Source organism: Agelaius phoeniceus, chromosome 33 (assembly GCF_051311805.1).
Source record: "Agelaius phoeniceus isolate bAgePho1 chromosome 33, bAgePho1.hap1, whole genome shotgun sequence".
NCBI lineage: Eukaryota > Metazoa > Chordata > Aves > Passeriformes > Icteridae > Agelaius > Agelaius phoeniceus.
The window spans coordinates 2,010,244-2,025,144 of NC_135297.1; the positions used below are offsets into that span (position 1 = coordinate 2,010,244).

General features: G+C 54.8%; 1 protein-coding gene and 1 pseudogene across 1 annotated transcript; one reads left to right on the plus strand and one right to left on the minus strand.

The window, feature by feature from the left end:
- The window catches only part of LOC129131840 (serine/threonine-protein kinase pim-1-like), a 155,752-nt pseudogene that overhangs the window by 109,777 nt on the left and 31,074 nt on the right, over nt 1-14,901 (plus strand).
- LOC129131963 (olfactory receptor 14J1-like) lies at nt 5,597-6,529 on the minus strand. Its single transcript, XM_054650945.2, has one exon. It carries the CDS (start codon nt 6,527-6,529, stop codon nt 5,597-5,599), a length of 933 nt encoding a protein of 310 aa, XP_054506920.2.

A 14,901-nucleotide genomic window follows, 5' to 3' on the forward strand; every position in this document is an offset into this window, starting at 1 on the left:
CTTGGTTCCATGAGGCCTTGCTCTGATACAATGGACTTTTGGTTCCATGGGGTTCCACTGCATCACCAGGGACCCTTTGTTCCATGGGGTTCCACAGCGTCACAGCTGACTCCTTGGTTCTGTCAGCCTCTGCTGTCACCAAATGTTTGAAATATCAGAATAAGGCTCCATAACACTAATTTGGTGTTTGAGAACGTATCATTTATTCAGACCTGAGGTCCAACATGGAATAATTCCTAACCTTATGTGGACATGTAATTCTACCTGTGTGTTGCTTATACACAGTCACTAAATGCGTATTACAATTTACCCACTTCCAGAAAACCCACCCGAGGTTCCCAGGTTCACTCCTTGTTTTCTCTACCCCTGCACCCTTGAGCCAGATGTCTCCTTCTCTTCCAACCATCCTCGCTGGGAAAGCAGCCCCTGCATGCCTTGTTCCTGTGCTGAAAGTTCCCAGGCAGGGTAAAAATGGAATGAACCCTTTTGGTATCAGCCCCAGGCTTTGTGTGGGCAGGCAGAGGCAGGCAGGAGGCAGAGCTGCCAGCAAAGGAAGGGCTCAGCCAGATGGGGCAGCCGGGGGATGCCGACAGCCTGCAGGGACAGAGGCGCAGGGCAGGGACAGCGTAGGACAGCCTGGGCTGCACAGGGCACAGACATGGGCAGCAGCTGCAAGACAGCCCTGCCAGAGCCAACTGGGGCAGCACTTTGGCCATGGCTGCAGGGCCTGGGCCTGAGGCAGGAGCAGGAGACAAGTGACCCTTGCAGGCCTGGGGCCTCATGGCCTCCTTGTCCCTGCTCAGCAGCCTGGCAGGGGCCGCCCCATGCTCCTGCCCTTGGCATTGCACATCCCCACAGGCCAGTGCCCATCCCGGCAAGAGCCCTGAGCAAGGAGGGAGGGACAGCATCTGCCTGGCCAGGCCCTGGGGCTCAGGCCTTGGCCCTTGGCATTCCTCAAACACATCCAGCTTTGCTCAGCACCAGAGACACCTTGGCCTTGTTTGTCCCCAGCTGTCAGCACTGCCTCCAGTGTTCCGCTCTAACTGGAACCTGGGGACACTTTCTCAGTCCTGTCCCTCAGTGGAACCCATTAAAACTTCAAGAAACTTCAGAGCTTCAATTTAATTTTGAGTTCTTGAGAAGTTTTTTGAATCCTCTCTCAGGGACTGAGTCTGATGTAAACAACATCAAAGCCCTGAGAGGCTCATTAAAGTTTTCGTAGCCCCGCAATGGAGAAAGATTTCAAAGAATTTGTCAGAAACAGACATTCCTATTTTAAATGATGTATTTTATTTTATTTCTCTGTAGAGCAGAGGTGATTGCAGCATTCTGTGATTGAGATTGACCCAGGGTCTCTCCTCAGCAGCTCTGGCCTGCTCACAGAAGCTGTGCCTGGAGCTCTGACCCAGTGTGGACAACCTTGCTCCACATTGCCCAGCCCCATCCTGTCTGTCCTCACTCCCCTGGGACCTGCTGTGCTTGGAGAGCTGGCTGCACTCAGCCTAAGAGGGGTTTTCCCTTTTTGGGGTTTTTTGAAGCAATCTGAAACTCCTGAGTTTCCCCACTGAAAACAGACACACTGCTCAGGTGTGTGCCAGCCCCAGGTGCCACCAAAGCCACTGCAGAGCTGCCCTGGGCCAGCTGTGAGGGTGGATCATCAGCCCAAGCTGCACTGGGCCACTGCAAGGGGCTGTGGCCATGGGCACTGCACTGACCCCACTGCTGGGTTTGTCTGCCACAGCCACCGTGAGAAATTAAAGTGTCCTTGAAAACACTGGGGAGGACTGGGACATACTGGGGAACACTGGGAACGCTGTGGGAGACACTGGGACATACTGGGAGTGATACTGGGCACTACTGGTGCAAACTGGGAACACTGGGGACATTGTGGGGAAGACTTGGAGACACTGGGGCATCCTGTGGATGACATTGCGGGGGAACTGGGAGGGACTGGGAATGGACTCAGGTGTATTGGGAGGGACTGGGCTGTACTAGGAGGGACTGGAGGGGCACTGGGGTTGTACTGGGTTCCACTTGGGACGAACTGGGCTGAACTGGGAGGGACTGGAGAAGTTGAATGGGCTCTTCCCGCATCCATTTTTGAGACTCCCGCCCATCACTGCCCTCAGCCAATCAGCACCGGGATCGCTGTTTCGGGGGCGGTGCCTGGCGGCGCCGCCAATTTTCTTTTTGCCTACGACTCCCGTCATGCCTCGCGGCCCCGTTGAGCCCCATTGCAGCCGGGACTACAACGGCCATCATACCCCGCGCTCCACAGAACCCCCGGGATCCGCCCCCATCTGTCCCATAATGTCCCCCAGACCCTCCAGGATCTCTCAGTTCCCTCTCAGCGCACATTCGGGACCCCCCAAAAGCGTCCCCAGACCCCCAGAGTGCTCCCAACCCCACAGATGCCTGGTACAGCCACTTCTGGGAATTCATCTCCTCTCATCCCCCGCGGCACCAGAGCCCCTCAGAACACAGTCCCGCGCCTAAAACTCCTGCCCTGCCCCGCGCCCTAAAGAACCTGGTTATAGCTCCCCGAGCTCCCCCCAGGGGCTCCCGAACCGTTTACGCTCCCGCCGAGGACCTCAAGTCGCGGCTCGAACGTACAAGTGTCCCCCAAGAACCTTCCCGGACCCCCAAACATCGTGTTCAAACCACTTCCGGGACTACAGCTCCCATCATGCTCCGCGGCGCAGGAAAGCGCTATTCCGGCCGGGACTTCATCTCCCGTCATGCCCCGCGCCCCTCCGAGAGCCATTGCAGCTGCGCCCAGAACTCCCGTGATGCTCCGCGGCCCTGTTTAACCGTATTAGACCCGCGCCTACAACTCCCATCACCCCCCGTCCCCCAGAGAGCCCTGTCAGAGCCCTGTCAGAGCCCGCTAAGGGCCTGCCCGGACCCCGAAGGGCCCCAAATTCCCCTCCCTGACCTCCAAGGGCTCCCCTGGACCCCCAAGTGCTGCCCCGGACTCCGAACTGTTCCTCAGAATCCCTGCGTGCCCCTCCAAGTTCCCACCCGGCTCCCCAAAGTGTCCTCCAGACCCTCAAGTTCTCTCTGAATTCCCTCCCCAGACCCAAACTGCCCCAAAACTGCCCCAGAAATGGCTCCAGGGACCCCAAAGTGGCCCCCCTTTGACCCTATCGGTGAAAAAGATAATAAAAATTATGCCAAAAGGACTACCGATATTACGATTTACTATAAAGCGGAAGAAATAAATAGCCTATAGAGATTAATTATTGATGAAGGGAATTGTGTTCCTTAGAACCAATGACCAATAATTTTCTTGGTTGCTAAAAATGTATCAATTTTTTAATATAAATATAAAAATTAGGTAACAAAAAATATTGTCTAATACTATCATATATTAGAATAATATTATTTTAATTTATTATTAATAAAATTTTATATATAAGGAAAAATGCTTAAAATGCTTAAATTTGTTTTTTCTATGTTTGGGTGCCAGTCCCAGGTGGGTGTTGTCAGACATGGTGACGTGTGGGGTAAGGAGCAGGTTGTCCAAACAGGCTCAGCCTGCAAGGGGCTCATTCTTCTCCATGGCCAGACCTCCTGAGGAGACATTCACCATCAAGATCACCTGGGGAATGGTTCTGTCACCTCTTCTCTGGAAATAAAAGTAAAATAATATTTCCTTGACTAATACCAAAAACCATGATGTGCACTTTGGAATCTCCCTCCTGAAGAGAACTCCAAACTGACTCCAATCACTGCACAAGCGCTGGAGACTGGAAAACAATGGAAGGGAGACATAGAAGTCCTGAGGTCTTTCTGTATTTTAATCAGCCCCACGATGGATTTGGGTCTGGGTCCAGGAGCCTCAGGCACGGAGAGAAGGATGAAGAAGCTGCTCAAGGAGTCAGCAGCAAAACTCCAAGTGCCTTGGAGCATGGCTGGGCCCCAGTGAGGGCAGGGAAGGCCAAAGGCTGCCCAGGGCCTGGTGAGATCCTTGAGGCCAGGATTGCGGGGAGCCCAAGGCTCTGAGCAGGGAACTGCAGTGCTGAGCAAGGCCTGGCTTGGCTGCAGGAAGCAGAAAGGCCAAGGCCTGAGCCCAGCCTGGGCCAGCAGGGCCTGTCCCTCACGGCTACCTCGGGGCTCTTGGTGGGCCAGGGGGATGTGAGGGGCAGCAAGGACAAATGGCATCAACCTGCAGCCCCTGCCAGCCTCCCCAGGGAGGCCGAGGGAGAAGCAAAGTGCAGCCCCTGCCAGGAAAGTTCCTCCTGTGGGGCCTCCAGAGGCACTGCCCGAGCCCAGGGCACAAAGGCCTGAGTGCCTGTGGCCCTGCCAGCCCTGCCCAGCCCTTGGCCATCTGTCCTGCAGGCTGTGGCCCCTGGGCGTGCTGCTCCTCTGCCCTGGCCGGCTGCACTCGCCCATCTCGCTGTCCCCCAGCATTTCTCACCCAGCGTTTCTGTGCCCTCCCTGGGCTCCCTGCACCCAGCGCTGCCGGCTCCTGGCACACAGAGCCCGGCCATGGCCCAGCCTCATGCTGCCACACCTCCAGCACCAACATTCTGCCCTGCGAGGGACTTTGCTTTCTCCTCAGCTCCAGCCTGAACCTTCCAAGCTGTAGTTTGGAGAGGTTTCCTGCAATTCCCACTGCCAAGGAAAGCTCTGTCTCCTGCTGGTCACAAGCAAAGAAGGGCTGGTGGGAGATGTGGTGGTCAGAGGCTGCCTGGGGCATGGGGACCATTAAATTATTGAGTGTTTAAATATTCCATGAAAGACGGAGAGGTATTAACAAAACACCTACAAGAAGCTGGATGCCTGAGCCCAGAGAGTGGTGGTGAATACTGCTGCATCCAGCTGGCAGCCAGTCACCAGTGGTGTCTCTATGTGCTCTGTGCTGGTGCCAGTCCTGTTCAATATTTTTATTGACAACATGGATGAAGGTGTAGTGTCTTTCAATAGTAAATCTGCAGATGACACTAAGCTGAGAGCGTGTGTCCATCTGATGGAAGGTAGGATGGCTCTGCAGATAGACCTGGAACAGTTGGATGGATGGGCAGAGTCCAGTAAGATGAAGTTTAACAAGACCAAGTGCTGGCTCCTGCACTTTGGCCACAACAACCCCTGCAGGGCTACAGGCTGGGGACAGAGTGGCTGGAGAGCAGCCAGGCAGAAAGGGACCTGGGGCACTGATGGACAGCAGGCTGGACATGAGCCAGCAGTGTGCCCAGGTGGGCAAGAAGGCCAATGGCTCCTGGCCTGGATCAGGAATGGTGTGGCCAGCAGGAGCAGGGCTTCTGTGCCACCCTAACCTGCCCCCAGCTCTGCACACAGACATTGCTGCTGCAGCTGCAGAGAAGGCGACAAAAGGGGGATCTATGGTGAGAACTTTTCTGGGAGATCCTTTAGTTTGTTTAAATCCACCAAGGGCACAGGTCCTCATTGACACAGTCTGTGGGTCACAGTGAAGGTGTGGAGAAACAAAACGAGATATGGCAGAATCAATGGGTTTTGTTTTGGGACAATGTTATAAAAGTAAAACAATGACAAAAAACCTCCAAAATGAAACCAACAAGAAGTATAAAAGATGACTTTTATTATGAGTGACTTGCAGAAACAGGCCAGAACTTTAATGTTTCTGAAACCATCCAGTCATCAGGCTCCACACTGCAGCCTTGAGCTCCTGGTTCCTCAGGCTGTAGATGAGTGGGTTCAGGGCTGGAGGCACCACCGAGTACAGAACTGACAGGGCCAGATCCAGGGATGGGGAGGAGATGGAGGGGGGCTTCAGGTAGGCAAAAAACCCAGTGCTGAGGAACAGTGAGGCCACGGCCAGGTGAGGGAGGCAGGTGGAAAAGGCTTTGTGCCGTCCCTGCTCAGAGGGGATCCTCAGCACAGCCCTGAAGATCTGCACATAGGAGAAAACAATGAACACAAAACAGCCAAAAGCTAAACAGACACCAACCAATGAAATCCAAATTTTTCTGAAGGTAGAGTGTGAGCAGGAGAGCTTGAGGATCTGGGGCTCCTCACAGAAGAACTGGCCCAGGGCATTGCCATGGCACAGGGGCAGGGAAAATGCATTGGCTGTGTGCAGCAGAGCATAGAGAAAGGCACTGGCCCAGGCAGCTGCTGCCATGTGGGCACAAGCTCTGCTGCCCAGGAGGGTCCCGTAGTGCAGGGGTTTGCAGATGGACACGTAGCGGTCGTAGCACATGACGGTCAGGAGGGAAAACTCTGTGCAAATAAAGAAGATAAAGAAAAAGACCTGAGCAGCACATGCTGAGTAGGAGATGGTGCTGGTGTCCCAGAGGGAATTGTGCATGGCTTTGGGGACAGTGGTGCAGATGGAGCCCAGGTCGCTGAGGGCCAGGTTGAGCAGGAAGAAGAACATGGGCGTGTGCAGGTGGTGGCCACAGGCTACGGCGCTGATGATGAGGCCGTTGCCCAGGAGGGCAGCCAGGGAGATGCCCAGCAAGAGGCAGAAGTGCAGGAGCTGCAGCTGCCGCGTGTCTGCCAATGCCAGCAGGAGGAAGTGCCTGATGGAGCTGCTGTTGGACATTCCTTCAATCTGGCCATGGTGGACTGTTGAAGATATTGACAAGCTCTTTGAGTCAATCCTATGGGGTTATTTTAGGAATTCCCTCAAAAGTACTTCTCTACCTGTCGGAGAACTTCACTCAACATTTTTATTTTTGAGCTTGGGTTTCTGCTCCTGAGTTACTGATTCATCTTCAGCATTGCTCTCAGCCTGAAACCCGGAGAAGCCCAGAAGGAAAACAGGGCTCCCTGTGTCCCAGGGCAGTCAGACCTCGTGGTCCCAAGCCAGATGCCCTTTGCCCATTACACCTCCCTCTAGCTCTGAGTGATCAAAATTTAAACATGCTTGAAAAAAAAAGTGGAGTTTCTATAGACTCCTGTTTCACAGTTAGTGTCTCTAAGCCCTTCTCTCTTCCCAGTGCAGCTGAACAGGAATGGATACCAAGGCTTGGTCTGGCTCTCTGCTGCCTGGAGTTGTGCCTGCTGGGAGCTGTTTCTCTCTATCCAAGCCCTGTCCCTGCCAGTGCTGCCAGAGCCCAGCCCAGCCCTGGGGGCTCAGCTCTGCCCTGCAGACCCCTCCCAGCACAGGGCACTGCCCAGGGGCATCTCCCTGGCAGCAGGGCCTTAAGGGCAGGCCAGACAAACAGAGATGCTGCAAGCCAAGGTGCTGCTGCTGCTGTGTGTAGGGAGAGGAGGCTGAGGAGGCACTTTCTGAGGGAGATCTGAGGCCCATCTGCTGATGGCCAGGCTGACAGTGCAGGAGGCTCAGGGACACAGCCAAAGCTGACAGCCCCTTTCCCTTCCCTTTAGGAGAAAGCTGAGAGCAGCCCTGGCCATGCAGCACCATCTCCAGAGCAGGAGGAATCTGCCCTGATGGGGGTGGCTCCTTGCACCTGGAACTTCTCCCCTGCAGCGTCCATGGGGAGCTGCCAGGCAGGCTGAGAGCTGCCCCTGGCAGGTGGCACATGCCCTGGGCTGGCCAAGAGCCCTGAGGGCTGCAGGAGCTGCTCTGCAGGACAGCCCTGGGCAGCCCTGGCTGCAGCCCCAGCTTCAGCCCCTGCAGCCGTCCCTGGCAGCAGGAGCCGTCCTGCCCTGTCCCTCTGACGGTGCCCAGGGCAGCCCCGCTCTGCAGCACATCCTCCTCCTCCTCCTCCTCCTCCTCCTCCTGCTCCTCCTGTGCCACAGAGAAACTGGGAGAGTCCTCCTGACACATGCCCCAGGCTCTGGGGTGTGCTGGCTTCAGGAGATCCCTCCAGGAGCACAGGGGACATTGCCCTGCACCCACACACTCACCATGCACAGGGCTGTGAAGATCTTTCCCCAGGCGAAGTCTCAGCTCAATGTCTTCCCAATCCTGATTGCCTTCAGCCTGTCTCTGCCTGGCTCCTGTCCCCTCAGTGCCTGCAGGCAGAGCCCTCAGCCCTGCTGGGCTGGGAGAGGAGCTGGCCCTGGGAAGAGCTGTTCCTTTAAAGCTCAGCAGCACAGACACAGCACAAGGACTTTAATGAGCCTCTGGGGATTTGGTGTTGTTTACATCAGACTCAGTCCCTGAGAGAGTGTTCAGAAAACTTCTCAAGAACTCAAAGTTAAATTTAGACTCCAAATTTTCTGAAGTTTTAATGGGTCCCACTGAGGGACAGGACTGAGCAAGTGTCCCCAGGTTCCAGTTAGAGCAGAACACTGGAGGCAGTGATGACAGCTGGGGACAAACAAGGCCAAGGTGTCTCTGGTGCTGAGCAAAGCTGAATGTGTTTGAGGAATGCCAATGGCCAAGGCCTGAGCCCCAGGGCCTGGCCAGGCAGATGCTGTCCCTCCCTCCTTGCTCAGGGCTCTTGCCGGGATGGGCTCTGGCATGTGGGGATGTGCAATGCCAAGGGCAGGAGCGTGGGGCGGCCCCTGCCAGGCTGCTGAGCAGGGACAAGGAGGCCATGAGGCCCCAGGCCTGCAAGGGTCACTTGTCTCCTGCTCCTGCCTCAGGCCCAGGCCCAGCAGCCATGGCCAAAGTGCTGCCCAAGTTGGCTCTGGCAGGGCTGTCTTGCAGCTGCTGCCCATGCCTGTGCCCTGTGCAGCCCAGGCTGTCCTACGGTGTCCCTGCCCTGTGCCTCTGTCCCTGCAGGCTGTGGGCATCCCCCGGCTGCCCCACCTGGCTGGGCCCTTCCTTTGCTGGCAGCTCTGCCTCCTGCCTGCCTCTGCCTGCCTACACAAAGCCTGGGGCTGACCCAGACTCCTTCTGGGGGATGTGTTGCACCACAGCCTTGCCCTGGGCGGGAAATTCATTTCTCTTTGGGTCCCGTCTGGCCCTCCCTATCTGCCCTTTGCATTAAATCTTTCTTTCTCTGTCTGCTCTCTACTATGTCAAAAGGATCCACCATCTCTGAAACCACCCTTCAATCCCTCCCAGGCCTCTCCTCTGCTGTCCTCAGTCTCCACCTCACTGAGTACAGAGCTGCTTTGTCCCCATATTTTGCTCATGTGCTTGAGGCCTCCAAACCCCACATTGGAAATCTCTGGGTCCTCTCCAAGGTTTTGGCAAATGAAAACATTCTGCTCATAGTCTAAGAAAATCACCTCAGGACAAGACCAGTCAGACCTGTGTGTCCTAGCTGCTTTTGCCTTGGAGCAATCCTTGGATAGAAAGATGTTTTTAGGCCAAATTCCAGATTTGCCAATGGGCACTTTGATGTGAACAACGATTCTTTTCCATTGGAAGGAAAGCAGAGGCCCAGTGTTTTAGGGGCAGATGAGCAGCAGCCACCAAGGGCCAAGGCATGCCAGACCTTTATGGAATTGCAGCTTGTTCCTGAGAGAATTCCTTGGATACACAGAATTTGGGAGGTAGAATACAAGTTTTGGCCACTGGTCCCTTGATGAAAAGTCTGTTTCTTTTCCATCTGAAGGAAAGCAGAGAGCCCCAGGGTTTGATGGTAGATGAGAAGCAGCCCTTGGGAGGCCAAGCCAGCCAAACTCGTCTCTCCTGGCAGCTTTTGGATGGGAGCTATCCTTGGATATATGGAATTTAGGGGCCAAATCTCAAATTTGGCCACAGCCCTGGGACAAGAAGACTGTTCCATTTCCATCGGAAGGAAGGCAGAGAGCCCCAGTGTTTCAGGGGTAGATGACAGGTGGCCATCAGAGCCCAAAACACCAGCCAGAGCTGGCAGGTTTTGTCTGGGAGAAACCTTTCATATAGTGAACATTTTAGGAAGAGTAGCAATTTTGGCTGTGGAGGAATAAGAAGATTCTTTTCCATAGGAAGGAAAGCACAGAGCCCCAGTGCTTCAGGGGCTGATGAGCTGCAGGCACCAGAGACCAAGGCCAGCCAGACCTGTCTGTAATGGCAGATTTTGTGTAGGAGCCATCATTGGATATAGGACTTTTGGAAGAGGAATCCCAATTTCAGCCATGAGTACCTGGAGAAGAAGGATGGTTCTTTTCCCTTAGGATGGAAAGGGCAGAGCCCCAGTGTTTCAGGGCAAAATAGAGGCAACCACCAGAAGCCAAGGCCAGGCAGACCTGTCTGTACTGGGAGATCTTGTCTAGGAGAAAAAACCCTTGTATGTAGGAATTTTGGAGGACAAGTACCAGTTTTGGCCATGGGTGCCTGTGCAGGAGGGATTGTTCTTTTCCATAGGAAGGAAAGCACAGAGCCTCAGTGTTTGAAGGCAGGTGAGACCCAGCTCTCAGGAAGACAAGGTCAGCCAGACTTGTTGGCAATGGCAGCTTTTGTCCGGGAGCAATCCCTGGATATTGGGAATTTTGGAGAGGGAATCACATTTTGGCCATGGATGCATGAATGAGAAGGGCAGTTCTTTTCCATTTGAAGGAAAGCTCAGAGCCCCAGGGTTTCAGGGGTAAATGAGAAGAGACCCTCGACATGCCAAGGGCAGTTGGACCAGTCAGGCCAAGCCACCCAGACCTGTTCCCTGTTCCGTTGGATCCATGGGGCCCTGCAGTGTCACAGTGGTGGTGTCATATTGGATCCTTGGTTCCATCAGGCCCAGATGTGTCACACTGGCCCCTTGTTTCCATGGGGCTCCAGAGTGTCACACTGGTCCCTTGCTTCCATGAGGCCTTGCAGTGTCACAGGGGTCTCCTTGGTGCCACAGTGTCACAATGGACCCTTGGTTCTATGGGGACTCACAATGTCAGAAGGGTCTCCTTGGTTCCATGAGGCCCTGCAGAGCCCCTGGATTCAATGAGGCCTCCAAGCATCATCATGGACTCTAGGATCCCATGAGGCCCCAAAATGTCCCAATGGACCTTTGGTTCCATGGGGTCCTGCACTGTTCCATGGATCCTTAGTTCCATGGGGCCCTGGAGTGTCACAATGGACTCCTTGGTGCCACACAGTGTGACAGCTGCCCCTTGGCCTGCCAAGACTCCATAGTGTCACAATGGTTCCTTGCTTCCATGAGGCCTTGCAGTGTCACAATGGTCTCCATGATCCCATAAGGCCTTGCAGTGTCACAACAGAGCATTGGTTTCATGGAGCCCCACAGTGTCACTATGGTCCCCATGGCTCCACAAGGCTCTGAAGTGCCACAATGGCCCTCTGGTTCCACAAGGCCTCCAAGTGTAAAAATGGCCTCCATGGTTCCATGAGGCCCTGCCGTGTCACAATGGACCTTTGGTTCCATGATGCCCAGAGTGTCACAATGGTATCCTTGGTTCCACGGTGTCAGAATGGACCCATCATCCCATGGACACCCACAGTGTTCTCTGCAGTCCCCTTGATTCCACCAAGCCCCACATTGCTTTAATGGCCCCTTGGTTTCAGTGGGTCCCAAAGTGTCAGAACAGTCTCCATTGCTCCATGAGGCCCCGCAATGTCACTGTGTTCCCCTTGGTTCCACAGGGTCCCACAGTGGAACAATGGACTCCTGGTTCCATGGGGTTCCTCAGTCCCAATGGTCTCCTTGGATCCGCAGTGAAGAGGGGAGAGAAGTGCACAGTTTTTTTTCCAGACACTGCTCTCACTCCTCCACATTCCTGCTCCTAGACTGTGTTGGCTGCAGATGGACAGACAGCGAGACAGAGCTCTTTTTTATCTTTAGTTAGTTTAGCTAGCTGAAGCAAAGAAGTTCCCTGGACTGTAGTTTTTTCCCTTTTCTTTAGACCTCTTGAAACCTGCTCTAAACTGAACACCCAGCAGAGCACCAGCAGCTGCACCTGTAGCTCACCAGGCCGGGCCTGGGCCGTGGCATTTCCAGCACTGGAGGGACTGATCAGAGACTAAATGAGCTGAGCTGCGACCCAGGGAAGGGACTTTCTCAGTTTGTCATCTCTTTTAGAGCAGCAAAAAGTTTTATTAATCAATATTGTTTAAGTTTTATTGTTTAGTAAACAGTTTTCTTCCACTCTTCTCCAAAAAGTATTTTCTCCTGGACCGGTTGGAGGGAAGAGCCGATTAAATTTACTTTCCTACCGGAGCCCCTTTAGAGATTCGCTCCCAAATTTGCTCTAAACCAAAACAATGGGGTTCTGCTGCATCACAATGGACCCTTTGTTCCATGAGATAGCACAGTGCCACAGCTGACTCCATGGTTCTGTGAGGCCCTGCTGTCACCAAATCTCTGAAATATCAGAATAAGGCTCCATAAAACTCATTTGCTATTAAAGAGGGCATCATTTATTCAGGCCTAAGGTCTGGTGTGGGATAATTCCAAAACTTACATGGAGATGTAATTCTACCAGTGTGTTGCTTATATACAGTCACTAAATGTGAATTACAACTTACCCATTTCCATAAAACCCACCCCATGTTCCCAGATTCACTCCTTGTTTTCTCTACCCCTGCACCCTTGAGCCAGATGTCTTCTTCTTCTCTTCCAAGCGTCCTTGCTGGGAAAGCAGCCCCTGCATGCCTTGTTCCTGTGCTGAAAGTTCCCAGGCAGGGTAAAAATGGAATGAACCCTTTTGGTATCAGCCCCAGGCTTTGTGTGGGCAGGCAGAGGCAGGCAGGAGGCAGAGCTGTCAGCAAAGGAAGGGCCCAGCCAGGTGGGGCAGCCAGGGGATGCCCACAGCCTGCAGGGACAGAGGCGCAGGGCAGGGACACCGTAGGACAGCCTGGGCTGCACAGGGCACAGGCATGGGCAGCAGCTGCAAGACAGCCCTGCCAGAGCCAACTTGGGCAGCACTTTGGCCATGGCTGCTGGGCCTGGGCCTGAGGCAGGAGCAGGAGACAAGTGACCCTTGCAGGCCTGGGGCCTCATGGCCTCCTTGTCCCTGCTCAGCAGCCTGGCAGGGGCCGCCCCATGCTCCTGCCCTTGGCATTGCACATCCCCACATGCCAGTGCCCATCCTGGCAAGAGCCCTGAGCAAGGAGGGAGGGACAGGATCTGCCTGGCCAGGCCCTGGGGCTCAGGCCTTGGCCCTTGGCATTCCTCAAACACATCCAGCTTTGCTCAGCACCAGAGACACCTTGGCCTTGTTTGTCCCCAGCTGTCATCACTGCCTCCAGTGTTCTGCTCTACCTGGAACCTGGGGACACTTCCCCAGTCGTGTCCCTCAGTGGGAGCCATTAAAACTTCAAGAAACTTTTGGAGTTTCAATTTAATTTTGAGTTCTTGATAAGTTTTTTGAAGACACTCTCAGGGACTGAGTCTGATGTAAACAACACCAAAGCCCTGAGAGGGTCATTAAAGTTTTCTTAGTCCAGTGACGGAGAAAGATTTCAAATAACTTTTCAGAAACAGACATTCCTATTTTAAATGATGTATTTTATTTTGTTTCTCTTTAGAGCAGAGGTGATTGCTGCATTCTGTGATTGATACTGACCCAGGGTCTCTCCTCAGCAGCTCTGGGCTGCTCACAGAAGCTGTGCCTGGAGCTCTGGCCCAGTATGGACAACCTTGCTCCACATTGCCCAGCCCCATCCTGTCTGTCCTCACTCCCCTGGGACCTGCTTTGCTTGGAGAGCTGGCTGCACCCAGCCTAGGAGGGGTTTTCCCTTTTTTTATTTTTTGAAGCAATCTGAAACTCCTGAGTTTCCCCACTGCAAACAGACACATGCTCAGGTTTATGCCAGCCCAAGGGGCCACCAAAGCCACTGCGGAGCTGCCCTGGGCCAGCTGTGAGGGTGGATCATCAGCCCAAGCTGCACTGGGCCACTGCAAGGGGCTGTGGCCATGGGCACTGCACTGACCCCACTGCTGGGTTTGGCTGCCACGGCCACCGTGAGAAATTAAACTGTCCTTGGAAATACTGGGGAGGACTGGGACATACTGGGGAACACCGGGAACGCTGTGGGAGACCCTGGACATATTTGGAGTGACACTGGGGGATACTGGGACAAACTGGGGACACTGGGGCAATTGCAGAGAAGACAGGGGACACTGGGACATACCACGGATGACATTGGGAGGAACTGGAGGGACAGGGAATGAACTCGGGTGTATTGGGAGGGACTGGGCTGTACTGGGAGGGGTTGGAGGAGGAGCACTGGGTTTGAACTGGATTCTACTTGGGATGAACTGGGCTTTACTGGGCTTATGCGGGTCTGTACTGGGAATGAAATGGGCTGTACTAGGAGAGACTGGAGGAGGGTGATTTGGCTGTTCCCACCTCCACCGCATCCCATTTGCCGAGGCTCCCGCCCATCACCGACCACAGCTAATCAGCGCCAGAGATCTGGGTATGGGGGCGGTGCCTAGATGGGCGCCATCTTCTCTTTTTGCCTACAACTCCCGTCATGCCCCGCGGCCGGATACAGCCCCATTGCAGCCGGGACTACAATGCCCCGCGCTCCACAGAACCCCGGGATCTCCCCCCCCCCCCCGCCCCCATCTGTCCCATAAATGTTCCCCAGACCCTCCAGGATCCCTCAGTGCCCCCTCAGCGCCCATTGGGGACACCTCAAAAGCGTCCCCGGACCCCCTGAGTGCTCCCAACCCCACAGATGCCCGGTATACCCCCTTCTTGGAATTCGTCTCCTCTCATCCCCCATGGCCCCCGAGCCCCTCAGAACACAGTCCCGCGCCTAAAACTCCTGCCGTTCCCGCGCCCTAAAGAGCGCGGTTAGAGCTCCCCGAGCTCTCCCCAAGGATTCCTGAGCCGTTTACGTTCCCCCGAGGACCTCAAGTCGCGGCTCGGACGCCAAAGTGTCCCCCAAGAGCCTTCCCGGACCCCCAAAGGCCGCGTTCCAACCACTTCCGGGACTACAGCTCCCATCATGCTCCGCGGCGCGCGTCCAGAGCTAATACAGCCGGGACTTCATCTCCTGTCATGCCCCGCGCCCCTCCGAGAGCCATTGCAGCTGCGCCTCGAACTCCCGTGATGCTCCTCGGCCCGGTTAGAGCGTATTAGACCCGCGCCTACAACTCCCATCACCCCCTGCGCCCCCGGGAGCCCCGTTCGGGCCCCCCAAGGGCCCGCCCGGAACCCTAAGGGCGCCGA